Below are 27,970 nucleotides of genomic sequence, written 5' to 3' on the forward strand. Positions count from 1 at the left end.
AGCCCTGTTAAAGCAGTCCCAACTCCTGGTTCACTTCTGGCCCCACTGGGACACGTTCTCTCTTGTCCCTCAAGGTAGCCTCAGTGTGCTGGGAGGGAGCCATACCCCTGTGGAGAAGAGGTGGGGTGAAGCAGCTTGTCCAAAGGTCAGGCAAGTGACAGAGGTGAAGTTCTGATTGGGCCACCATCTCCTGACTCCCTCACTTTGCTCAGCCTCCAGGCGGCACCTGCCTAGCTGGAATGACACCAGCAGTGACGATGGGTGATAGGAGAGTGTGCTGAAGGGGTTATAAGGGTCAGAGAGGCCAGCCTGCAATCCCGGCTCTGCCATGTGCCAGCTGTGTGACCTTCAGAAGGTTGCTTAGCCTCTTTGAGTCCAGACTCCCTCCTCTATAAAGCGGAGGTGGCCAGATACACCTGAAAGGGCTCGGGCAGAGTCCACCAGATCATGCACATGGCGCCCAGTGGTGTCTGGCTTGTGTGAGTGCTCAGCAAGTGGTGATCCCGAACCTCCCAATTCAGCTAAGATTCCTCTCGCAAATGAGCAAATGTACATTAAAAGCAAAGACAGAAGAGACAATAGGGACTCTGGGACCCCCATATTGTCATACAAGCTTGGAGCACAGTGTCCTCAGTAATTACACAACTGAATGCCATGATGACAAGTGTGGTGTTAGGGAGATGGTGGTGCCCCTGTAAATCGTGCTTTCAATGTTAAGAGGCCCCAGGTTTGCTTAAAGGCCTGACCTAAAACCCCACACCGAGCGGAGGCCTGGATTTTAGCCTTGTCACTGACATGTTTGCTACAGATAACATTTGAGGATTTCTTTTTTTTTAATGCCCTAGACCTGTTGTGCTTCACATGTGATCTCTATCATTTCATGAGATGAGCTCACTTATGACCCTCATCTTACAGATGAGAAAGCTGAGGTGTAGGCAGGTTCGAAAACTTGTCCAAGGTCACATATAGGCCATCAATGATGGAGGCAGGACTCAAACTCGGGCAGTCTGATTGCAAAACCGTGAACCCCCACGCTACATTCTCTTGTCATAAACAAGAGTCACTTCCCCTCTCTGGGTTTCAGCTTTCACATCTGTAAAATGGGGCCCTTTGGCCAGAAGGTCCACATCTAAGCCTCCCCAGGTGTTAAGCCCTCAGAAGATTCCATTTTTGTGTAACTTTTCTGACTCCCCTGCCCTCTGTAACCCTCAAACCTCCCCTCCAGCACTGACTCCCAACCCCTGTACTGTGCCAATTTCCAGACCCCTTTCTAGACGTCCCGGTCTAAGACCCTGAATGAAACGGCTATGGCCTGGCCTCAACTATGGTCAGATTCTGTCCTAAGCACTGTGTGGTTTGTAAAGATCAAGGCTTGGTAAACTGTTTCTGTTAAAGGCCAAAGAGCAAATATTTCAGACTTTGAGGGCCATACGGTCTCTGTGACCATTGCACTTGGGCAGCAGTCAGACAATACACACGGACAAATGTGGCCATGTTCCAATAAAACTCACACCAACAGGCAGCGGGCAGGATTTGGCCCAAGGGCTGAAGTTTGCTGGCCTCTGTCAGAGATGAACATCAACAAGGTGACTGCTCTCCCAAACATCAGGGGGTAGCACAGGAAACACAGTTGCACAGTTGTACAGGTAGCAGGGGGTAGCTCAGAAGCTAGCCTGAGACACAGTTGGCCTTGCTAAGTGTCTTTGCAAAGGCAGAGTCCTCCAGAAAAGGAGGAGGCTTCCTGCGCAGGCACTTAAGCTTGGCCTGTGGGTGATGGATGAAACTTCCACAGCAGGTCTGGGGGCACAAGCAAGAGCATGCATGCTGTGCTGGCGACAGGGGCCACCAGAGGGCTGGATGGGAGTGAGTCTGGGACCCAGACAAGGAAGATCAGGCTTTGTGCTTCTCTCCTCTGGAGAGAAGAATCAACTACAGTGTTTGTTTAATATTATTTAGTTATTTGGCTGTGCTGGGTCTTCGATGTGGCATGTAGAATCTTTAGTTGTGGCACGTGGGATCTAGTTCCCTGACCAGGGATCTAACTTGGGTTCCCTGCTTTGGGAGCGTGGAGTCTTAGCCATGGGACCACCAGGGAAGTCCCTGTTTGTTTTTTCAATTCAACACATGTTCTGAGTGCTTACTGCACTTGGTGCAGGTGGAGGCACGAGAGGATGGACAACATCCACAGCTTGCATTTTTCTTGCCCTGTCAACATCTTCCAACAGACTTAGGAGCCATGACTATCTCCTCCTCGGGAGCACAGAAATTGAACGAGTCACCCAAGTCCCATCTCTAATTAGTAGCAGATGCTCATGTTCCAGACGCAATCCTCTCTACTGAGCAGCAGCCTCTTATTTCTAGTGCCCTAATGAGCATCTCCACCGGGCTGTCTGAATTGAGCTAAGTCTGTTCTCCCCACTGTGAGTCTGCTAGGGCTGCCGTAACACAGAGTGGCCTCAACGATAGAAATCATCCTGGAGGCTAGAAGTCAGAGACTGAGGTGTCAGCAGGGTCAGTCCCTTCTGAGAGCCCTGAGGAAGAAATCTGTTCATACCACCCCTGCCCCCTCCAGCTTCTGGTGGTTTGGTGGCCATCTTTGGTGTTCCTTGGTGTGTTGACATGCTACCCCAATCTCCGCCTTCATCTTCACAGGGTGTTCTCTGTGCTTGTGTCAAAATCTCCCCTTTTAAAAATAAGGACACTAGTCATTAGGATTAGGACCCACCCAACTTGACTCATTTAAGTTTGATAAATTTTAAAGTTAAAATAGTAAAATTATTTCCAAATTAAGGTCACTTTCTAAGGTCTTGAGGGTCAGAATTTTTAACAGATGTTTTTTTGAGGACACAGTTCAACCTATACCAGCTCTCAAGTGCTCCCCAATTGCCACCATATTCCATGGCTGATTGACCGAAACCCTCATTTTCCAGCCCCATTCCCTCACCAGCTGGCAAGAGTGACCCCAAACTACCCAGAGCAGATAAGGCTGGCATCCCATGACTCCCTCCAAGATGGCCCAGCTGCCAAGATCGCACTGGGTCTCCCCCACGACCCTATGGAGGATGGGGAGGGGGCCAGAGGGGAGCTGGACTGTATAAATGGGGGGTAGTGCTGCCAGAGGATGTGCAACAAATTTGTGAACCACTTGTGCTTTGGAACGCCAAACCTGGCCACAGGGTGTTAGAGAAATGACCCAATGGCGGTGAAGAGCAGCTAGGAAGCAGGTGGAATAATTGGAGGTGAAGGGGGAAGACGGCTTGAGCTGGGGAAGCAGAAGCTGTAGTAGGTTCAGAAAGGAAGCTGCTGGAATACACCTGGGAGAAGGGTGATGAGGCCAAAGAGAAGCCCAAAGAGGAAGGACCAGCCCTGTTGGGAAAATGAGGCTGTTTTAGATGTACTGAGTATGAGATGGCAAAGCTTGGCTGAAGTCCAGAGCTCAGGAGAGAGGTGAAAAAGTGAAAGTGTTAGTCCTGTCTGATTCTTTTGAGATCCCATGGACTGTAGCCCATCAGGCTCCCCTGTCCACGGAGTTCTCCAGGCAAGAATACTGGAGTGGATAGCTAGTCCCTTTTTCGGGGACTTTCCCAACCAAGGGATTGAACTAGGGTCTCCGGCATTGCAGGCAGATTCTTTACTGTCTGAGCCACCAGGGAAGCTGGGAGAGAGGTAGGAGCTGGAAATAAGTTTTCAGAGTCCTGGATGGATTAGGAACCCTTGGGAAAACAAGCAGAGTAGAGGCTCAGCGAAGAGCTGAGTCACCAACTGAACCCTGGGAAAAACCCAATGTTAGAAAGAGTTGGAGAAGGAGGTTTGAGAAGCACCCAAGAGGCAGCGGGAGAACCAACAGAGAAAAGTGCTTCTGAGACGAGACAGAGGAAGACGGTGATAGCACCAACTTCAGGGGGAAGCAGTGGGGGGTGAGAGGGGCACCGTTCACCGACACAGGCAGACGGTGACATACAAGCTGGCTGTACTCCAGGCAGAAGGAAACTGCAAACACACCTCTCTCATCTTTTAACTGTTTATTGTATAATATAAAACTACAAAAGTAAGACTGCTCATTTCCATGTACATTTAATCTGTCCAATTGTTCAGATTACAGCTCAAACCTACATGTGAATACAACCATCTGGGTTCTGATGTAACGTCTGTAATATTGCATAGAAAAGGCACAGCTCTCAGGTCTGTGGGGGAAAGGTTACACCTCCTTTTTGACAAAAGCCCTCCTCAAAAACCATGCACCAAACATGTTGCTATGTACATCTGTTCCAAATCTTGGTTGTATGGACCACACTTCTCTTCCAAACTTGTTATCCCCAAAAGACATCCACAATTTTTATTGGCTTTGTTTGCAATAGTACTTGATCCTGGCTAATTTTCAAGAACCATTTAGACTCATTCTCAGAAGCCCTGAAAACAATTGTACATAAGCAGGACGCACACACCTCACTGCCACTGGCAGTTACAGGAAGTTAACCATTTACAGCCAGAAAAGGTTAAATATGCTTTTTTCAATTCTTTTCAGAAAGTGTATAAAGGTTCAATTTGTAACAGCAAGATTTTGAAATTAAGACAATTCATATAGAGAATAACAATCGCTGCACAAAGTAGAGTCTCTCTCTCTGGTTGGTTTTCTTTTTTTTTTTTTTTTTAACATCTGTCATCTGAGAAGGCTGCCCTGCAGATTCATAATTCATTATTTACCACCAAGGGTGGTTAATAAATTTAAGCTTTAAAAATGATCCGTAAGTTGACACTTGGCTCTTTGGAGTTTATTTATTTAAGAAATTTTCCTTGATTGATCTCAGGGCAGTTGGGACACTCTGAGGGGCTATGGCAATAAACAGCACAATTGAGAAAGACACTCCTCCAGTGGGAGTGGCTTGGCTAGTTCTCACCCTTTGGTGTGAATGAGGGTGTCAGTGGTGTGGTTGCCCCTTCTGTCATAGAGAGAAAGTGCGACTAAAAAAAGTTTAAAAATATCAACCCTTTGATGCTTGATTTTCTTAAAAATTTGGAGGTATTAAAACATTCCTCATCCATACCTTTTGCATATTTCAAATAGACCCATATTTTAGAGAAGAGAGTAAAAATGAATGTGGACTGTGCATACGATGAGAAGACCCAGGGGTCTGGCTCAGACCCCCTTCTAGTACAGATTGACATTCCTACAGAATACATTCCTACTTACATTCTGCACATGTTACCATCCAGATGTTGTTAGAGCTCCACAGTAAAATAAATATATTTACACAGAAAAAAAAAAAGGAATAAATAACTTATGAAAAAAATCACTTCAAATTCAAAGCTCTTATTATTCTGCTCTCATCTTGTCACTTCATTGCACATCACTGTCAATAATTGTCCTCTCCCAGCCCCACCCAGCATGTCGCTCTCATAAAGGCACCTCACATTGCCTGCCTGACTCTGAAACCCATGTGGTGTCCTTCAGGAGGGGGAAGGCACTGCCGCCGGTGGCATGTGGATGCACGTCCCACGCTCGAACTGGGGCTTGGAGATCACACACAGGCTCACGTTCTTCCCTGTTGGGACATCGCTTTGTCAAAATAAGACACAAAGATAACTGGAACACTTGGTGGTTTTGTTCTTTCGAAAAAGGGCCACTAACTTCCCTTGTTCTTCCTCATTAGACCTTGAATACCAAGAATTCATGGCAAGGGTATCCAGAGTTAAAAAGCACTTGCATGCTGCTGTTGGGGGTTTTTGTTTTGATCCTGAAGCCCAGCCTTATCAATGCGGGACAGTGGGAGAACCACGTGTGGGCAACATTTCGCAGTGCTTATTTGAACTGCTGCCCAACATATGGGACTTGTTTAAAAACACAATTTGCTAATCCAACCAAAGTACAGTTGTTCTAAGTTACTATCAATCAGTTTTTAACAATGGCAAATCAGCTGCCTTACCCTGTTACTGTCCGGGATAATGAACACTATTGAGCACGGACACGGATGTGTCTGTGTGCGGCATGTGCAGGGTTTGCTGGGTCCTCCAGCTAGCAGAAGCGTGGCGTCTGGGCGGTCTTGTTCTCTACAGGAAAAGGAAGCCCTTCAAATGGACAGGCACAGTGACACTGGAAGCATCTACAAAAACCCTCACCTTAACTATGTGGTCCCTGGTCCTATTATAGGGAATGACACATCTGTAGTAGTAAGAGGTGTCTGGTGGAGGGTGCTTACAGGAGAACAGTGCAATTTGATCGATTTCTCACTGCTTAAATGAGTTGATAATTAGCCTTTAAAAACACATTTAGGTGGGGGGGGGGCCTGGGGTAGGGGGGGAGTAAATCAGAATGTAGAAAGATTTAATCATATCATACATGAATCTTTTGCTTAGATGAGCAGTTCCTTCATCACAAATGTATTTGCTTTGCCATGTGCATTATAAAAATAAAACTATCTATGGCTTGTATAAAGTGCCATTTTATAAAGCTGTCTTTTTTTAATTGGCCAGAAAGACTCAATTTTATCCATGGCAAGAAGTGAGCAGAATTGGTGACTGAATATTGACAAATGACCAACAACAAAGACAACAACAACAACACAAATCCCATAATTTAAAAATTCTTAAATAAATATAAAAGTTACTCCTAAAGAAGCCATCTGCGTTTCAACAATATAGGTTGTAACCAGCAGAAGTACCATCGGAAGAAAAGAAAAAACTGAGACAGAAAGGCCATAAACAATTTCGGCAACAAGCATGATACATCGCAAACATTCTAAAATTAAAAGTAGATCACTAGGAATAAAAGGCTAGTTCTCCTGGCAGAGAGAGGATGGCAAAGTAGGGGCAGAGGGGGACATGCATAGAAAGTCCTGTGTATTTGGGTAAAACAGCCTTGTAAAATGAAGTTAAAGCAGTTGATTCGAGAAAGCAACCAGATCAGAGGCCGTGATGTAACGGGGCCAACTCCTGGTTCAAGAGCCATGGGCGTCACACGAGTGCATCCCAGGCTGGGCCGAGGAGAGTCAGGCTCACTGTGGTGATCGTAACGATGCCATTTTCAGCACTTGGCAACAGAGGGAACGAAAGCTCTAGGGAAGGGAAGCCGGAAAAGACAACTGAGCAACATGATGGATGCCTTCCGGGGGAAGAGTTCCTTCTTGGTGAGCCCTAAGCATTGCAATAGGGTTTAGTTCCATGAAGAGGTTGGTCGCTTTTCATAAAATTCTGTTAGTGTGTAAAATCTCAGGTCTTCATAAAAATTATGCCCAAAACGGAAAGATCTGGGGTTTTGTTTAAAAAAAATAAAAACAATTAAAAGCGCAGACTTGGCATAAATAGAATACTTGGTAGCCTTCCCCTTCAGAGAGCGAGCGAAAGAGAACCATCATGTAAACCCGGAGCTCCATGGCTGCCTCCCGCCAACTGCTTAATGCAAGCTTGATGAGCACACGTGGCTCTGGCTTTGGAAGTCACAGTGCTGGCGGGTGTTCATGCCAGGGGGTCAGTGCTCATGAAATATGGGTGTGATATCTCCTGGCCCTTTTTAAAGCGCTGTGTATGTGTGTGTGTGTGTTTGCATCTGGGGACATCAACTGCGGATTGATTTGATCCAATTTTCTCTTTGCACCAAACACATATAAAACATTACAACTCTATAAAAGTACAAGTGCAACTTGTACATCTGAAGTTTGCAGGAACTATGTGAGCAAATCCTATCAAAATAGCTATCTCATATGTATAAACAGCATTTGTTTTTAGAAAAACAATATCATAAACTGCAGAATCTGTACAAAAATATAAAATAAATTTGGGCAGCAGTTTCTAAACAGCCATGTAAATGCAACACTTACGAGGAGTAGTTAATGCCTCTAAAAAGGCTGAATTGCCAAGTCAACCTATACAGGGCGAAAATGCCGGAAAAGGTACTGAGATTATCTAAATAATATATATATATATATTCTTTTTTTTTTTAACTCTTGCAATAAAACTTATAGAAAAAATAGACAAATATGCACATGCAATTTACAGCTTTCCCAACTTATTCCTTGTGCTTCACTTGAACTGTTTTTGTCATTCAACACAGCCACATCGTCTTCAAATGTATTCTTTCTTATTCCCGGGTAGTAGGTCTCTGAGGAACCACTCAAAAAAAGCGTATTAAAAGTGGTCATACTTGGATGAAGGCACTCCAACTCTGCTCAAAGCAAAAACTAGTGTGATCCTTTTGTAGAATGTTCTTCTCAGAAAAAGGCAAGCAAGGGTGCATGCACAGTGCGGAGAGCTGTCGGGGTGCGGGGGGTGGGGTGGGGTGGGGAGCAGGTACGGGGGCCCCGGGGCTCAGGACCCAACCAGCACTTCCATGATGTGGTCCAGCTCGGTGAGGTCCATCTTGAAAGGCTGGCTCGGGGCGACGGGCTGGCTGCTGTAGGGGGCCAGCGTCTTGAGGAGGTCATCGGCCGATACGGGGGACATCTTGGAGGCGGTCCCCGACGCGGACGTGCAGGGGTCGAAGTCGTACATGGACGTGTCAATGTCGGCGAACAGGATGTCGTCCAGGGTCAAGTCTGTGAGGAAGCCCGTGGACGCGGTGATCTCAAAGTTGCCAGGCAGGGAGTCCATCAGTTTCGGGTCCTCGGGCCGGCCGCCCTCCTGCAGCCCCTCGGGTCTCTGAGGCGCGCCAGGCCCCCCGGAGGAGGAGTCCCCTTTCGGGCCGTCGGCCTCCGCGGCCTCCGTGGAGGTAGATGTGGGACAGAGCTCCTCGATCTCGTCCAGGGCGGAGGAGAAGCTGTCCTTTTCCGGCGGGAGGAGGGCGGGAGGCGCGAGTCTGGCGGGGGCAGCCGGCGACGAAGTGCAAAACGTGTCCGGGTCGTCGTCCTCGAGCAGCGAGGCGGGGGTGAGGCAGGCCTCCAGGGCCGCGGCGCCGCCCAGCTCGCAGGGCGCGGGAGCGGGCTGGCTGAAGGCGGGCGGCGCCTCCCGGGAGCTGGAGCCCAGCGGGTCGGCGGCAGCGGCGGGCGGCGCGGAGGCGGGGAACGCGGGCCGCAGGCTGCCCTCCTGCTTAAGCTCCTCCTGGATGCGCCGCAACATGTTGTTGATGAGCACGGTCTTTTGCAGGCTGGGCTCGGTGAGGGGCCTGTGGTTGTAGAGCTTCATAAGGGAAATGTTGAAGATAGTCTGGCGCTGTAAGGTGTAAGACACCTTGGACGGACCGTCTGACGGGGACACGATTTTGCCTTCCAGCCCATCTTCATGCTCGTCAAACTTCCGTTTTCCTCCTTTCCCCAACATATATCTAACAAGGAGAAAGGAAGGAGATGGAATCAATCCTACAGAAACGAATTCCACCCCGCTCCCCTCCCGTTTTCAAAAAAGATGCCGATTTCAGAGGTCAGGACTCAGGACATGAGTTCCCTGCCCAGGGCTAGTTACAACAGAGGAATTCATTGGGAAATCTACCTCTGTGTGGCGGTGGAGCAATTTTTATCACTGGGTAGTCTGTTGAATGTATTTCTTGAGAAATGTGTAGGACACAGACAAGTTAAACATTACCATGGAAACCGTGATTTTGACTTTCTCGCTTGTGTGCCTGTGCCTACCTACCCTGTTACCAAGCAGGTTCAACTTCCCTCCCTCCAACAGATCTATTTTTAAAACCCAAGAAAACACTGACAATGCTATGACCTAAACAGGTAAAGGTGTCACAGGTTACAGCTTGAACACACCTGGAATGATGAAAAGAACGCAGTTGGAAAAAGGGGAACATGTACAGTTTTGGTTGAACTGCATATGCTTTCAAAACACTGCTTTCTTCCCCATCACGCACAGAGCCTGACTGGTGACATGTGGTGAAGGGCTTAGGCTGTATTAAATGACCACAGTGATGGAGCTGCTATTGCTTTTCTATCAAGAATCAAGTGCAGGATTTCCCAACCCAAGTTTTTCCGTGGCTAAGTTTCATCATAGGCTGTCATACCTGAGTGCAACTGGACTAATTTAAAAGAAATTTCCTGCGATTATAAGTACTGCTGTTTGGGTACTGGGTACATTTCTTAAAATACCTACTGTGATTCCTGCAGCGATTTCAAAGAGACAACCACCTCCTATCTCAGACCCTGAGCACTGGGGAATGGGTTTTAACTCCTGCCCACCTTGCCTGATATGGCAGCCTCCTCATGTGCTCTGTCCTGATTGAAGACAGCCCCAAATGCCTGCGCCTTCTGGAGAGCAGCTGGCCCTTCCTCTCAGAACTTCGGCATCTAAACCAAGCAATCACAAGTCCACCGGTCTGTGTCTCACAGACCCCACTTTATAACCATTTAACCAAGAAAGCTGTCCTCGTGTCATCGTTCAGACCCGCAGACGTGCTTCTAATCAAGCTAGGCCCGTGGCTTGTTCCTTCCCCCTCTACAATGCTTACCCAGAGGGGCGTGTTAATGCTCTCCTCAAAGCCACTCACTCTTTTTGATGATGTCACACACAAGAAAGTGCTTTGCAGTTACCCAGCATTTTTTTCTAAAGGTGACTTGTCTTTTACTGAATGACCTCCTTTAATCCTTTAACTCATCCCGCATTTACACTGCCTTGGGCACTCTGCCAGAAAGTGGGTCGTCCCGCACAGGAATAAAGCCTGGTCTTCAAGGAGCTGAACAACTTCTCCTACACCTTATTATCATTTTAAAGTAGGAGTCTCATCCTAAACGGATAAGGCTAACCATAATAAAACTTCCTTCTTTGGCTTTGTGGAAGAAGGCCAGACATGCAGGTGGACACAGAGCCTGGCACACAAGTCCCATTCTGGGTGGCTGCCTTCATGTGGCTCAGTCTCCAGCAGAGAACGAAGACAACTGCAATCCATCAAGTCAGAATCAGCCTGAGACTTTGTCAACGCTCGTAAAGAATGTGGAGTTACTTATAGGAAACACTTCCCCCCACTTCGTAAACATTAAGAAAATGGCTGTCAATCACTAGGACCAAAGACCAGTCCCATAATTAACTGTTCTCTGAGGCAAAGAAGGTGTGTATGATAGTAACAAAGGGCTTATCTAGTGCCTCACATGACAGGAACATTTCCTACTGCTCTGCTCAGTGCTGTCTCATTTGTATATACACACTGCATAGGACATTTCCTATCTAAAGTATCTGTGCCCATTTAAACCTGAGTGAAGCAGAGAGGAGGTGACTTCATTTCACAGTACAAAACACTTTCTACTTTATCTGTCAGAAGTACACCCGGACAGCTGTATTTTGAAACAGATAACTGTATTCAAGTATATACCATTTGTATTTGCTTACAATTTAATGCCATGTCCAGAAAAACTCCACTTTCACCAAAGGAAAAAAAAAGTGAAAGTGAAGCTTGCTCAGTCGTGTCCAACTCTTTGTGACCCCATGCACTATACAGTCCATGGAATTCTCCATGCCAGAATACTAAAGTGGGTAGCGTTTCCCTTCTCCAGGGGATCTTCGCAACCCAGGGATCGAACCCAGGTCTCCCGCTTTGCGGGTGGATTCTTTACCAGTTGAGCCACAAGGGAAGTCCAAGAATACTGGAGTGGGCAGCCTATCCCTTTCCAGCAGATCTTCCTGACCCAGGAATTAAACCGGGGTCTCCTGCATTGCAGGTGGATTCTTTACCAACTGAGCTATCAGGGAAGCCCCACTTTTACCAAAGAGCTCACCATATGCATTTAGCTATCATATAACGTAGTTATATAACCTATGTTATACACTATAATTTGAATGTACCCAATACACCCAAGTGTGTGTGAGAGTACACAAGTGTGTGCGTGTGCACACACACACACACACACACTCTCTCTCTCTTAAAACAGTGTTTCTCAAAGTGTGATCCATAGATGGAACCAGTCTACAAACTGTTACTGGTTCACAATGAGGTAAGTAGAGATTCTGTACTGCTTAGAAATTTTTATGGCAGATTTACAGAGTAATTATATTTTGTAAATAAAACTTTTTAAAATGAGGCTTCTATTTTTACATCCTTGTAACTCATTTCATTTTTCCAGTATTCTGTCAGGTTTTGCTGAAGTATTAGTCCATAAAGGAGGAAAACAAAGAAGATGGTCTTTCATCACAGAAAGTTTGAGAAGCACTGTCCCAAAATGTAAACCAAACACATGCCTCAAAACAAGTACGTAAGCTCACGGCTACTTTAAATGTTTACTGGCTCTCTGAAGGAGAAGTAACACTCAGGAAGGACAATGCAGATGTTTCCTTTCTTTCAGTCATTCACACAGAACTGTCTTTTAAAGACTTGTTACCAGGAAAAAAAACAACAGGACTTTTTCAATAACTCACATTTCTCTAGAAATAATCACCAAGCACACAGAACTTAACTATTTAAAAAGCACGTGGTACTACAGGCATGGTTAGCCAAATTCTCATGGCTGAGGGAGATCTATGGAGATACTTTTCAGAGAGACTTCACTGTGAGAAGCACCTGATTTCCAATTAGAATGATCTAGCTGGTCATTTGGAGAAGGCAATGGCACCCCACTCCAACACTCTTGCCTGGAAAATCCCATGGACGGAGGAGCCTGGTGGGCCACAGTCCATGGGGTCGCTAAGAGTCGGACAAGACTCAGCAACTTCACTTTCACTTTTCACTTTCATGCATTGAAGGAAATGGCAACCCACTCCAGTGTTCTTGCCTGGAGAATCCCAGGGACGGGGGAGCCTCGTGGGCTGCTGTCTATGGGGTTGCATAGGGTCGGACACGACTGAAGCGACTTAGCAGCAGCAGCAGCTGGTCATTATCGACTCAATGGACACGAGTTTGAGCAAACTCTGGGAGACAGTGAAGGACAGGGAGGCCTGGTGTGCTGCAGTCCAGGGGGTCGCAAAGAATTGGACATGACTTAGCGACTAAACAACGACAACAACAAAGCTGGTTACAGCTCTGTGATGTGATATGGATCCGAATGATTTAGAGAAAGCCTGATAAGACATCTGTAATGCTGTCTGGAAGGGGAAGGAGGAGGACCTGGGTACGCCAAATCCATGAGCAGGAACAGACAGACGAACTGAATCTTGGATGCTTCTCAAATGTGTAAATAAGGACCCGTGATAGAGTATCTCTCAAAGCAGGTTTGGCTTCATTTTTCTATTTCGTTTTATGAGGCAAACTGTTCTACACACCCAGTAAGATTCCAAAATGCACACAATCCTGATTTGTAATCTGAACTCTAGCTACATTTTTACAAAAAGGAGTGAAAAATGACATGGTAAAATCTAACCCACATTCTTATGTAGAACATTACAGTTTTTTTTTTTAATTTAAAATTTGTAAAAAAAAAAAAAAAAAAAACCAGTTTTCCCAAAGTTTGCTTAATATGCTGTTGAGAGTTCTGTCTGCCCACTTTCAGAAGAGGCCTCCAACTCCTGGAAGTGGGAGGGAGGTGAGAAGGACCCTTACTCGGAACTGTGTGAACATGGAACAGACACAATTCAAAGACAAGACAAGCCTCTCAAAAACACGAGGGCCAGGCTGCCCAAAGCCTTTCCTCAGGCACTCCAAGACAACAGCAGTAGCTCTTCAGGTCACTGGAGAGGCATGTGACCTTTTAAAAGGCCCCACTTGGCTGCAGAGTGAAGATGGAGCAGTAGCTGGAGGTCATTAAGGGCTTCAGGGTAACAGGGGTGGGGGTGTGGCAGGAGGTGTGTGCTGTTCCTGCACCAGAGGCCCCTTGGAGTGGAACTGGACACCGGATGGTAGCCTGGAGTTCCCTGAAAAGAGGAGCTTGTGACAAATTGGTTTCCAGGCTACCCCGAGGCTCAGCACCTCACTTTGCCTCCTCCCTCGACTTGTGAAGACCCAGGCCCAAAGCCCGTGTCTTCTATCCAGTCTTTCAGTCGAAGGCCTTGAAGCTTCAAGGTGGTTAGAAGGACATGGAGGACTGAGGTGCGTGCTCCCTCCCTTTCCTGCCCACCTAGAGGGGTCTAAAACTAACCACAGTCACTCTTTTGATTGAATATTCACTGGCTCTTAATATACAGTTCAAGATAAAATACCTTCCCTCCCCAATAAACTTGTTAGAAACAAACCCCTAACATTCTGATTTGCTTAACATAAATTTTGGCAAGTATTAACTGCAGCAATCTAAGTTTTGAAAAGAGAGAACAAAAACTCATAGAGAGCAATACAAATGGACACTTCTCTGCGGGAGTTTTCCAGGAAGTTTAATAGTGAATATAACTCTCCGGATACCAAACCTGGCTTTCAGTCAAGCCACCTTCACTAGGAAGGACCCTGCCCTCAAATGCTACAAATCTGCCCAAGGCAGATGGTCAACAGTAACATGTCACTAGGCGATTCCTCAGAAGAGAAAGAACCAGAGAAGCAGGAAAAGATATTATTTGGGGGTTTGCAATTCCAGATTCTAATGACTCCCACAGTCAGGAATCAGAGATCAGTACAGACTGGGTGACCAGGGGGAGACTTCCAGAGATAGGATTTGAGGTTTATATTTAAGGCAGGATTGCCTCTCAGTGTACGTGTCCCACCCCAGACAGTAAGCTGTCTGAGGGTTTTAGACAGTTCTGTTCATCTCTGTATCCTCAGGGTAAGGCAGTCCCTGACACACAGAAGATGCTTCAGAAATAGCGACTGGATGAATAGTAAATGGAAAGAATGAGAAAAGACATTGAGGGACAGCCAGAGACGGACTGTAAAACAAAAACAGAGATGTGTGTCTTTGGCTCTGGGTGTAAACTTGGCGTGAAGGGAGGGTATGATAAAGGGGAAGTCTAAACGAACCTCAGAGGGCACAGCTGTACAGGGCAGGTGTTGGGTAAGATCTGTTGGGACCGGAGGCACTGAGGGTGGGCAAGGACCCTGCATCCAGAAAGCTGTGCGTGCCTCTCTCATTCTTCAGTTCTCAAACTTGAGTGAGCATCAGATTCACAGAGGGGGCTCGGTAAAAGAATGCTCCCCCCGCCCCCCACTATCCTAGATTCTCATTCATTTGGTCTAGTGTGGAGGACCGAGCTCTATATTTTCAGCAAGTTTCCAGGTAATGCTGGTCTAGGGACCTCATTTTGACAACCACGACTTCCTTTTTTCTCCACCCAGCTATTTCATATTTAAGCCTGAGAATACCTTTACTCAATTAAATCTTGAGTTTAAACTGCTTCCCTATTTGTGCCTAAGCAGGTAAGGAAACAAAGAATGAGTAGCTTTGTGATGGCAACTGACATCAAAAAAGAAAGACTACATGCAGAAGTAAGATGTCCTAAGCTCAATTTTAATGATAAATCTCAGTTTCTCAGACTGATACATGTGATACCACCAGCTCACTGGGGCCTAGGTTCTTCTTGCCATGATCACAGAGTGAATGGTAGTGAGGCCCAGTGTCCTGAGAGAAACTGAAATAGTACCCATGTGTTAAAAGGAGCATTTCATAGCTTTTATATTTTTAAAGCACTACAGGAAAAAAAAGACGCAAACATTAAAAAAGAAAGAAAGAAAAAACAAGCAATCAAAAAAGTTCTCTTAAACTCAGGGTTTTTTCAATTATTTTAAATCTATGCCTTGGAAAAACTGTTTAAAACACCATCCTTTAATATTATTTGAACTGTCAAAATAAATGTTACGATTTTCTTTTTCCCCTCCTTTTTTTGGTTATTGTAATAATACAAACACTTCTGTTGAGGGCTGACTTTCAATAGCTCGCAGCGAGAGAACTGCTTTGCTCCATACAAAACCCCAGCCCAAAAGGCTGTCTACGAATGGCTGAGCGCCAGGTTCCCCACGAACTAATTATGATTTTAAAATTAACAATATTAAATCCACTTTTGCAAACCACCACTTGTGTCATCCCCACTAACAACAACAAAACCCATTGCTTTAACCTGCAGCCCGCTGTGGCCACCAGTGCTTCCTAGAGGTCCAGAGCCTGGGGGCGCTGACTTGATAGGTGCACGGAGGGGCTGTGCGTGGCCCCTGAGGGCAGCATCACCGCTGGGGCTTATGAGAGGCCCAAACTGGGAGCCTGCCCTGGACCACCATGGGGGCTGGCTTTCTGGCTCAGTGGGGGGGGTCAAAAATAGATGCAAAAGACTTTAACTCAGTTTATCCCCCCAAACAGTTATCACCCCAAACAGAAGGAAAACCCTCCAGAAGGAAAATCCTACTCAGTAACCAAGGGAACTAATGCTGCAAAAGGTGTTTTAAAAGAAGGTCAGGATTGATAGCTTAGTTCCAATTTCTGAAGGGAGGAAATCACTGGGGAGGGTAAGACTGACCATATGATCAAGAGGCAGCCAGGAGGGGCGGCAAGCGGCCAGCACACCAAGGCAGACGTGGAAACGGCTCTCAGCTCCGCACCACCCGATGCTCACACACACTCACTCGTCCACACACACAGGCGGGGCACACGGGGGAATCCTGAAAGTTATTACTTTAAAACACCTCAAGGCTGGATGGTCTGTACCTTGTGTACATTTTCAAGAGCTTGTTCCAATTTCCTTTTGGACCAGTAAGTGACAAGTAGAAATCCAGGGTTTTCCTTTCTCAGGAGTGTAGCGGGCTTCACGATTAAGTGACATGTTGTCTCAACAGTCGGTTTACAGGGTAGAGCTCAGTCCTGGTGTCTGCCGTCAGGGAAGGGTAGCTCCTAGTGGGGCTCTGGGCTCCCCGGGAGTGGGTCTCACTCTACGTCCTCACCAGGGTGAAGAGGCTGGCGTCTGCTGTTCGATGAGTCACTGGCCTGCACACTCAGGACCTGTGCATGTTTCTGTATGCCCGTGTCACTAGTTAACAGCTCTCAAGTGAAAGGCTCCTAATAAGAGTCCCGGGTCTCCTCAACCACACCGTCCTGTGTGACAACTGGTGTGACTACTGGCTGCTGAAGGGTCCAGAAGTGCCCATGCTGACACTAAAAATTATAAAAACGAGGCATTCACAGTAGCACTAATGACTCAGAATGATGCCTTTTCCTCACAGAGCTACCCAGTTTGAAGGAAAAAGAAGCTATGACGTGTGACGAGTGTCTTCAAGCAGGCTAGCAGAGGCTATTTCCTCACTCAAACATCCTGAGCCGCCAAACCCAAAGTCCTGTAAATTGAAACACACGCATGCTTTCAGTTTCTTTCGGGGGCAGTGGAAGAAGAAAGAAGTTGCCCCTGGCAAAACTACTGAGTGGGTGACAGTCTCTCCAGAGCAGGAGAGAGGCTGGCTACAAATGCCGATGAGACAACTTCTGAAACACAGAATATTCTCATCTCTCCTCTCTGACGCCCGCCTTAGGGTGTGCTTTGGGTCCTGCTCTTGAGCCCCTGCTCCTGAACAGGACACCTGCCACCAGCCTCCGGCGAACTCTGGGAAGAGCTCTTTTGTCAGCTGGTCACACAGCACATCCCGGGCAGGAAGGAAAGGCCCCCTCCTTGTTCCACGGGGGAAGCCAGGTTCCCTTAGACAACTTTCTACACTGTTAAAATATTACACCTTAATCAACATCCAACACTCATGAATCTGATAATGGTTAGGCTTTTGACACCCTTCCTCCCCCAGGTAACAGCAGAAGCCGCGGGGTGGGGGTTGGGGGGCACTACTTAGGACACCCTGAAGGGACATGTGGGGGGGGTGCTGGCAGATCTGGGAGAGAGCTGACAGAAAGTGGGGTGCTCCCAAAGCCAGTGCTCTGGGACAACCCAGAGGGAAAGAGGGGGTAGGGAAGTGGGAGAGGGGGTTCAGGATGGGGGACACACATATGTATACCCGTGGTTGATTCATGTTGATGTATGGCAAAAAGCATCACAATATTGTAATTATCCCCCAATTAAAATTAATTTATTTAAAAAAGAAAGTGGGGTGCCTGCAAGGATCTGCCAGCGGGGGTGTTCCATGCACTGTGACCCGTGCAGTTCCCCCAATTCCTGGTGGTGAGCCTCCGGGAGGCCGTGCGGGGGTCAGCACTCCCCCAGGTTGCCTGCAGACCCCAAAGCGACTGCTTCCGGCCTCCGGGAATGGCAGAAACACGGGCAAAATTCCAACAGGGAGAAAGCCTCTGCGTGTTTACTCCCAGAAGACAAGGGAGGGTAAGTAACTGAACCCCTAAAGCTGCCCCTATCGGGAAGCTTTCTTTTTTTTTTTCTTTTTCTTTTTTTAAGCCCAAGTTCATCCAGGATGAGGTCCCTGCAGTAACATCCATGCTAATTGCTAAGTAAGACAAAGCCTTCCCTAACAAATCAGCAATGTAATTATGAAGCCAGTCACTAGATCAAGCCAGTTAGGCGCGCTCGGCGCGGCTCCGAGGCTGTAACCCGACACCACTGTTTGCGGAGGCGCCTCCCCGGGCTCTCCTGGCGGCGCTCTCTGCCGCGGGTAGCGCGCGGCCGCGCATCCGCGATCAGACTCCAGTCGGACGGGTCCCGCGGCGAACAATCCCCGGGCTTTCTCGACAGCGTCTTAAAGCCTGGAGACAAACCGAAATTCGGCCAGGAAGTCAACCTCGAAGTCAATTAAAACAACAGCTTTTACTGTTTGGGGATGTAAGAAACTCTTGCCTTCCCTCCTAGGACTTTTATCTACTTCTGTGAAACTGCAGACGGTTTCTGACTGGTTTGTCAAACATAACCTTTCCTCTTGGAAAAAGAAAAGGACATTTTCAAATGTGGATAACTGCATTTAGTAAACAAATCGTGAGAGATAATATTTCAAGTGAATATTTCTTAGGAATAAATTATGGCCTTGTTAATAAACATCTGGAAAGAAACAGGTTTTTTAGAATGTAACTGTTAAGTAATAGAAAATATTTCTAATATCCTGTCTTACTGGTTTAGGTTTTAGACCTAACTCTTAGGAAGCTAGGGACATCCGTCACCTTCCAAAGATACTGAGGATGTTTACAGTTCTCTTAGTTTACGTAACAATTTTGACTAAAAGCACTGCACACCTAAAGTAAAAGACTGAGCCTAATTATACAGTTTCTAAATTTAAGATGAGCAAAAAAAAAAAAGATTCTATGCCTGGAATATGCTTCTAAATACTCTAGGAAAAAAAGACCATGAAGATGAAACAAGACCGACAAAATATTGATGACTGTTAAAGCCCGATGATGAGCACAAGGGGATGTACTGTACTCTATTTACTTTTGAGTGTGTTTGGAATTTTCCATGAGAAAAAGGTAAAACATGTACACACACATCAATACATATTTTAAAAATTCTACAAATTAAAAAAAGTCAAACACAATAAACTATTTATACCCTCAGTGAGAACTATGATATTAACTTGATAAGCTATTGTACACAGAAGAAAGCTATAAATGCTCTTTGTAAACAAGCATGCCCACTACAAGTTGGAGCTCCTCTTGAGCTTTGAAAGAGTATCACATCTAACCACAAGGGGGCGCAGGAGAGCAACAGGCACTCCTGAATTCTGATTATTCACCGCAATTTCTATCTACAGATCTCAAAGTATACACATTTCCAAGACTGTTCCCTAATTCAGGTCTCCATAGGACACTGCTTGGCAAGCCAAGAGCCCTGCCAAAACCACACTATATTATGCTATGGTTCAAAATCTGGAAATATTGTATAAAGAAAAGGTTGTTGTCGGTATATAAGTAACACTGATGTTTCAAACCCATGACTAAAATCCCTGGAGGATTCCTGAAGCAAGAACACACATACATACATACATACATACAACCTGAATCATAAGATGTGGACTGGGAGAAGCCAGTAGTTCAGAATTTCCAGTGGGGGTCCTAAAGTGATCTCCAGTCACACAATGAGTCTCAAGGTTAGCAGTAGGAATTTTACTAGGACAGAAAAGCCTTCAACAATCCAATTGCTTTGTATTAACAGGAAATTGCCTCCACACTGAACAGAAATGGCTTCTGGCAGTTTTTTGGGAAAACTTCATAAAGAATATTGGGGAGGAGCCGTTAAATTGTAAAACACTGGTAACCTTAGAGAGATCATGAAGCAAGTTGATTGTATAACTTGCTGGAATTCTCCCTATGCCAATTACAAATTACACCACTGTTTGAGGTATTGAAGTTCTATGATATTGTATGTTCATAAGAGATGACCTATTATCACCAATCTTTCCATAGGAAACTTGGTAAATATGAACCATTATAATATTATTTTTATAAATAATATATTATTATAGACATTAAAATTATGATGCTATTCCACACTAATTTGTTGTCAGGAACTCAGCTTTAGCATGCTGAATCTAAAGCCTCATTAACATTAAGGGAAGGAATTCTTAGATTTGAATTTCTTTCCCTTAAGATTATATGCCAGTAAAGGCCAACCACTCTTGTCCCACCCCCATTCCCGTGCATAATGAAAACATTTTTTTCTCCAGTACTTATAATTGCTTGGATGGGATTCTGGTTTCAACTCTCCTGTACTATCTTTTCCCCAAAGATACCTTGTTTTTCTGCTCACACTAGAGACCCTTAATAAACAATGTCAGAGGGGAAAAGGCTTAGGGTTGAAACCAAATGCTTTGCCAAAAGTATGTGATGGTGGTTTTTTTTTTTTTAAAAAAAGAAGGCCTTCAGATACATAAAACGGTCACACCAAAACAGGTAAACATAATTTGCTAGAACAAATCTGTGAAAATAAAATTTCATCTTAATTAAAACAAAAGATTACTACCTTCTAGGTTTTGTTAGCCAACTAACTTGTCACTGATTAAAACTAACAAAAACTAAGTATGCTACATTAGGGAGTGTTTTTATGAAAGTGTTTTTAAGGGATATTATTAATTTTTAATCTCCTGTTTTAAAATTGGGAATGCTTTACTACTGTGAAAAATCACTTAAAAGAAGACATGCTTTATATTCCTCAAAAATACAGAACTTACTTTATCTTCTGACTTCTACATGCAATCTAAAGAGAAAAACCAGAGAAATATTCTTTACTTATTCACTGAGTAAGTCTAAACATTGTATATAGTCTAAATCTGAATTCCTCAAAAGAAAACTATCCCTAAAAAGAAAACTATCACATTTCTATAATATGACATATGAGTATTAAAATTTAAGTAAGTAAGTAAAGTCACTCAGTTGTGTTCGACTCTTTGCGACCCCATGGACTGTAGCCTACCAGGCTCCTCCCATGGGATTTTCCAGCCAGAGTACTGGAGTGGGTTGCCATTTCCTTCTCCAGAGGATCTACCCAACCCAGGAATCGAACCCGGGTCTCCCGCATTGTAGGCACTAAACCGTCTGAGCCACCAGGGAAGCATATTAAAATTTAAGATACAAGGTAAAAGAAATATACTTCAGAGATGCATGAGAGGGAGGAAGGGCTTCCTTTGTGGTTCAAAGGGTAAAGAATCTGCCTGCAATGCAGGAGACTTGAGTTCAATCCCTGGACTGGGAAGATCCCCTGGAGAAGAGAATGGCTACCCACTCCAGTATTCTTGCCTGGGAAACCCCATGGACAGAGGAGCCTGGTGGGCTACTGTCCATGGGGTTGCAAGGAGTCGGACAAGACTGAAGTGACTAACACACACGAAAGGGAAGAAACAACTATTCTACTATGTAAATATCTATTTCATATAAGTAACATTCATATTCAGAATGTTTAAGTTAATTCTAAAAATTAGGCAGACTCCTGATAAGGTTTTACAAAGACAACTTAAACTTTATTTCATACACCTGAATAATTCACAGAGTAGAAAAAGTTAAGGAGGATACAAATTAAGCTTGAAGGCAGTGAATGATACTTTGTAAATATGACAGCCCTTCTTTAATAAAAAAAAAATAATAATTACTTTGGGGCTATTTTGAGATAAAAAGTATTTCTTCCTAAGGATTTCTGAACATCGATAACTAATGACCCACAGAACTTTACACAAAGTCACTCAGTCAAATATAATAAACGTAATCAGAGTACCACACTGAAAGCAATACATATTTATTTTCTAAGGAAACTACCTCTCAGAACTTCAACCTGTAGGAGCTTCAAGGACCTTTAAGGAGATCTTGCCTCCACCCCACCCCACTGCCACCCCTGAACATTCTGTTCACCCTGCCTATCTTTAGAGGCTTCCAAAGCAAGAAGGCAGGTGCCACTTGAGGAATCCACGTTTTGAATTTGCTAACCAACTACTGCTAGACAGCTAACAACCGTCATCTGGTAAAATCTATTTTATTTTCTATTTCTGGCCATAATAAAAATATTTTAAAAAGTAGTCTGTTAAAAAAAAAAAAAAAAAAAAACTATTTGGAAAAGACCATCACCAGGTTCATGACAAGCACAGAGGCAGTGCAAAAATTTCTTCATCAGCTATAGACCCCGGTGCTCAAATTCCTCTGCCAGACCCATTTTCTGTGACAGCAAGGAAGACACAGAAGTACACACACATGGAGTTTCCCTCCTCAAGAAAAGGGAAGAAATCTGAAAAGCAAATCTGTATCAAGTATTATTTAAAAATGGAATAACTACTAAGACAGGTTCAGATTAAAACAGTTGCCACCTCGTTATCTAATTGGCGTGGCTAGAATTTTATGCAAACCTGTCCTGGTGTAGAGATGACCTTGGGACCTTCAGATTCCCTGAGTTTAACTCAACACTTCTAAACACCAGGGTGGGGTACTCCAGCCGGCCTGCCTGAAGCCGGGGAGCTGTGGCTGGCGTGGAATGATAAGCAGTCAGCCAGAAGAGCAGAGCAAGGGGCTAAAGGTTGATCAGCAGCAAGTAACGCTTCATTATTTAATTTTCTGACCACAGGCACCATCAAGTAATACTTTTTACTTTTGTTGAACAGGTTCACAGAGACAACTGAGTGAGTGAGTGAGTGAGTGAGTGAGGGGGGGAGTGGGGGGGGGGGTTGAGTCCTAAAGAGTCAGAAGCCCTTCCCCTTCACTGTTCTACTTCATGAAACTCCTCAGAAGCACACAAACGCCTGGTTTAGCCTCGTCTTTTCAGTTAACCACCTATGAAGGTTTTTGAAAGAAAAAAAAAAAAAGCTGAGGATTAAAGAGCAACTCTGAGAAGCTACAGGTTTCTGCAAGGGGACAGAGAGATAGTAAGGCCAGACATAAATGAGTGTTCACAACTGAGGTCTGCTGCTTGCTACCCGGAGTTACTAGAGAAACAAAGCTGCCTTTGGGCACCTAAAACTAGTCGGACCTGCTGTAGCAGTTGCGCAGTCGGCCCGGCGCTGTCCCCCGCTCCCCTCCCTCCGGCCCCCGCCCCACGCATCCGCATGGCTCACTCCACTCGGGGCGGCGCCGAGCGGGCACACTCGGCCCTGGCTCTGCTGTCCCTGCTCAGGGGCAGGCCCAGCTCTGGACACACGGGCGTGCAAGTGTGAGAGGAGGCCAGACGAGACAGCAGATGCCGGCTCCATTCCGAACTGAAAGCTGCAGTGGGTGCAGAACACGGCTTCTGTGCTCCTGGGTTGCTAAGGCAGATACACCAAATTATGGGACTGGCTGCTGGGACTCCAGGCAGGGATCCCCGTTTAAGTTCAGAGGAGGTACGGGAGACCTTGAGAGGAGACGAAGGAGGCTTTCTAGCTCCTAGGGCCCTCCGACCACAAAGAGAGCCGAATTCCCTTCCAAAAGGGAGTTTTCATTGTCTGTCTGGGGTGCTTGTTGAAATGACATGCATCTGTTTTGTCCTATGAGCAATCATATGTTTGCAAAGATATTCTGATATTTTTATTTTCGAATTTCTATTTCAAAGAAAATTTTTAGACAGCCAAGCATGTTTTGTTTGTCTCATGATCTTCAAGGAAAAAAAAAACCAACAAGGCGTCCATTTATTACCCAGAATAGGAATGTCGTCTTTTTGGCCTGACATATGCCATTCACAGATTCATACAAAGAATGAACTGCCACACAGTGCTCATAGAGAAAGACACTGCTCCACACAATGAGTGATGGGCACTCTGGGGGACAGTGCTGCTCACAGGACTGTCCAGCATCTGTATAGACGGGCAAAGTTTGCCTTTAACGCCAACTGCACTGGCCATTGGAGACAATCATTTTGTTTAAAAGATATGCCAACTTCGGTGAGCTGCTCTTTCCTTCAAGAATATTAGAACTAACCATATGTAAAGTAGATAACCAGTGGGAATTTGCTGTAAGACACAGGGAACTCAACTGGGGGCTCTGTGACAACCCAGAGGGGTGGGCTGGGGTGGGGGGTAGGAGGGAGGTTCAAGAGGGAGGGGACATATGTGTACCTGCCACAGGCTGATTCATGCCGATGTACGGCAGAAACCAACACCACCATTGTAAAGCAATTATCCTCCAAGTGAAAAAAAAAAAAAAAAAAAAGAATATTAGAATTAAATTAAATATCCACACATTTCTTGAAGCAGGAGTCCTAGCTCGGGGGTTTTTGTCGGCTGTTTAAGGAATAATTATTAACAGTTGGTAGAAAAGACATGATTTGTGCATATGCAGTGGCCACCGCATTTTTAGATGATCCTGTTCTGCTGGTCAGTGCTGATTAATGGAAAGACCGTGAAGGTGGGTGTTACCCTTATTTCAAGGCCATTTTCACTTAAAACTGGAGCTTGGCCTCTGGTGCCTTGAGCATACACCTGATCTTTGCACTCAGTAATCAGAGACACCTCTCTCTCCTCTCTCTTCCCCCACCCCACCCCTGCTTTGCCAAGAAACTACTGCAACTATAACTATCTCCTACAGGATAGGCTGTAACAGAAAATATGAAATTTCTGTAGCAACAAAGTTTTAGAAAATTCTACAAGTGAGTTAGAGTTCATACTCCAAAATATCATATTAACCTACACATTTTTAAAGTCTATGTTACAATACTAACAAAGTTGTCTTGATTTTTTTGATATAAAATAAAACTTCATGCTTTTATTAGTATTTGTTTTTTAACAAGAAATCACAGCAAAAGAAACTTCTAAAAGTTTATGTTGTAGCTTTTATCTTTCTTAATAGCTAAAGTGTAAAATATTTTGACCGTGGGCAAACTTTTAGTATAATTTGTTACTGATAATTTGAAGTATGCTTTTATTTTTATTTTCTTCATCAGTTTAATTTTTGACCGAAAAAATCTTGATTTGTACATATGTACATATGTATCTTCTATGTCCCCTTATATGTTTTTTATCTATTGTGTGTGTGTGCACCTTTCTAAGTACTGTTGCAACTCATTCTGCCATTGGAGCACTGTTTAAAATAGCATATGCCAAAAGCTATCCACTGCTACACAAATTTGAGTTTTAAAATATCAAAATAAATACCATTTAACTATGCTCATTATTAATAATTTAGTGCATGGCAACTGGGTAAAGTTTATATTTCAGCTTCTCAATTAAATAAAAGGCTTTCAAGGGGACAATTCAACAAACAGAAGTCTAAAGGATTTCTAAATGTGAGCTAATATCCCTTTCTTAGTTTTTTAAGGGAAACAGGCCCAGGCAGCTGTTACCTAAGAAGCTGTGACACTCGCTTGACAATAAAACTGTTCACTAGGACATTCATGTCCTACACTTGGTTGGTATTATAAAATTTAAGTCTCCTATCTATTTTAATTACCCAAGGAACAGAGCTGAATGTTAAAAAAAAAAAAAAAAAGGCTGTCCGATCCATTTCATAAGCTTTCTCACCTGAGAGCAACATGGTTATGCACATTTTAATTAGGAGGAGGGTAAAGAAATAAAGTTATTTTAAAGGGTTCCAAACTTGATGAAGAACATAAACAACTTTACATTAACATATAATATCTCTAAGTAAATCAACAAAGTTAAAGGCAAACTTTCTTAACATTTATCTCTTTTTTTTCCACGAAGAAATAGCTGAAATGAACATTAAAGTAGAGATCCAAGAACAAGCTCTTCTTGCTCCTGCCAGAAGCTGAGATCTCAGGATGGGTATTTTCATCCTCAGAGCACACCCTACCACACTCAAATCAGAATAGACTGCTATAAAAAGGGGGAGGAGTGGGAGGAGCTCTAGGGGTGAGTTATGGCTTCTGGGTAGCTGAACAACTCCCCCCCCCCACCCCACCCCCAACAGGCCCCCATCAGCAAAACAACCCAGAGGCTCTCAGGTGGACTTGTCCTCCAGGGGTTGAGTGGAGCCAAGAGCCCACTTCACTCTTGTCAAAGACTCGTCTCTAATTATAAAAGGCTACTTTGAACACTTAAGGCCTCAGAGATCTGATTGGCTAGTACAACTTCTAGGCTCTTTACACACGTTATGGACATTTCTTAACATATATTGAGAAATCACAAAGCATATTTCATGAACAAAGCTTGAAAACATTTATTATCTTCCTTAAGACCAAAGGAGGCTGTCCAGCTTAATTCAAATGAAAACTGGTACAGTCTGAGACTGGACTTCTCACCTTGCTGATCGCCCTTCCCCATTAAGTGCCTGTAAAAACTTACTCTCCACCTCCTGAAACATCCTGAAACTAACCAGCTTGGAAGCAAAAAGTTATTCTAAGACAATGATACCTAATCTTTTTGAGAAATTTAAGGCTAAACACAGAATTCTACTCCCATCTCAATCTATTACTATTATTTCTGCTAAAAGTAAGATAACTCCTGGCCAAGGTAGGGTGGAGGGAATTTATGATTTTCTCTCGATGCAGGGGCGCTCTGAAGGCACCACGTCTTGGTACAAAGTCCAGGGCCTGGGACAGCTGGCTCCCCTCGGCCCCCTCCCTCTCAGTCATAGGCGGTCACCACTAAGATGACTTTTAGATTTCTAACTTAAAAAACTAATGAGACATCAAGTTTAACACACAAATTCAAAATCAATTCACTTGGGCACGGGCGAAAAGAGGGCGGAGAGGGATGTTTCTAAGTTAAAACACAGGGCAACTCACAGAAATACACTAAAGCAAGCTGGATGCAAACCCGGCCACAGGACTGAAAAGTGAAGCAGCCGTCGCGCCAGCAATACGAGTCTTAAAAAAAAAGTCTCGCACGTTCACAACAACACAACCGCCACAACACGCACACAGATCCCAGATGTAAAAGCGACAGCTCCAAGCTCCCTCCGCCCCACCGTTAGGCTCTGGTTAGCTCCCGACCCTCTCCTGACCCCGGTCCGTGACTGCCCGTCCCCTGCTTGGCCCTTCCCCCAGCAGATCTGCCCGAGAACGCTGGGGGTACCCGGCGCCGGCCCCGGGGGTCCAAGGGAGCGGGGACGAGGAGCAGCGGGAGGGAGCGCTCCTCCCGGTACCTGCTCCAGCCCAGATCCCTCTCGCCGAGGCTCCCGCGACCCTCGCGGCCGCCCGGCGCCCCTCCTCCGCCCTCCAGGCTCACCCGGCCCTGGCCAGGTCCCAGCGCTGCCCCCACCCACCCGGAGCCCCGCGCATCCGAGAATCCCCTCCAAGCCGGCGCCGGGAGAACTTACCACATGCAGCTCCACCTGGGAACTAGCACATCGGGAGGGGTTTCTGCCCACTCCTCAAGCTACTCCCGCTCCATGCGGAATCCCCCGCTCCGGGGGCCCAAGGGTGGCGCCGAGGAGCGGGCAGGAGGCGAGACCGAAGCTAAGACTCCGCCGTCCTCTGCCTGCGCGCTGGGAGCATTATACAATGGTGGAGGAGGAGGCGGCGGCGGCGGCGGCGGCAGGCAGCGGAGGAGGAAGCCGGAGGCGGGCGGAGGGGGCGCCCTGACCGAGCGAGCGGCAGCCACTGCTCCAGCACTAGCTGTGCAAGAGTGACGTGCGGCCAGCGAGCCTCCCGCGAGCTCCGGGCCCCGGGCTCAGCAGGCCCCGCCCCTCGCCCCGCCCCGCCCACTCGACCGCCAGGCCCCGCCCCCTCCCCCGGCGGTCCCGGGAGGCGCGATAAATGCCGAGCGGGGCCCGTCCGCCCCAGGAGCAGGAAGGGGCAGGCAGAGCACGCGAGACGCCGGGTGGCAGCGCCGCCCACGGCTCCCTACCCAGCCGGCGCACCCTTGATTTTCTCTTAAGGAAAAGCTTAAGGAGAAGGGGAGAGGAAACGAGACACTCCGGCCAGGGGACCACAACTAACCACCAGTAATCCCCTCAGACCACTCATGCAAATGACGGAGCCGCTAGTG

At 45.8% G+C, this 27,970-nt stretch overlaps 1 protein-coding gene across 1 annotated transcript; it reads right to left on the reverse strand.

Annotated features, from left to right (window-relative positions):
* Window positions 1-4,012: 4,012 nt before the first annotated feature.
* On the reverse strand, window positions 4,013-27,603 carry SERTAD2 (SERTA domain containing 2). Its single transcript, XM_055540467.1, has 2 exons — window positions 27,300-27,603; window positions 4,013-9,253 (listed from the first exon to the last, which is right to left on the reverse strand). The coding sequence occupies exon 2, from the start codon at window positions 9,247-9,249 to the stop codon at window positions 8,302-8,304; it is 948 nt and encodes a 315-aa protein (XP_055396442.1). The 5' UTR covers window positions 9,250-9,253; window positions 27,300-27,603; the 3' UTR covers window positions 4,013-8,301.
* Between the last annotated feature and the right edge of the window lie 367 nt (window positions 27,604-27,970).

Source organism: Bubalus kerabau, chromosome 11 (genome assembly GCF_029407905.1).
Source record: "Bubalus kerabau isolate K-KA32 ecotype Philippines breed swamp buffalo chromosome 11, PCC_UOA_SB_1v2, whole genome shotgun sequence".
Classification (NCBI taxonomy): domain Eukaryota; kingdom Metazoa; phylum Chordata; class Mammalia; order Artiodactyla; family Bovidae; genus Bubalus; species Bubalus kerabau.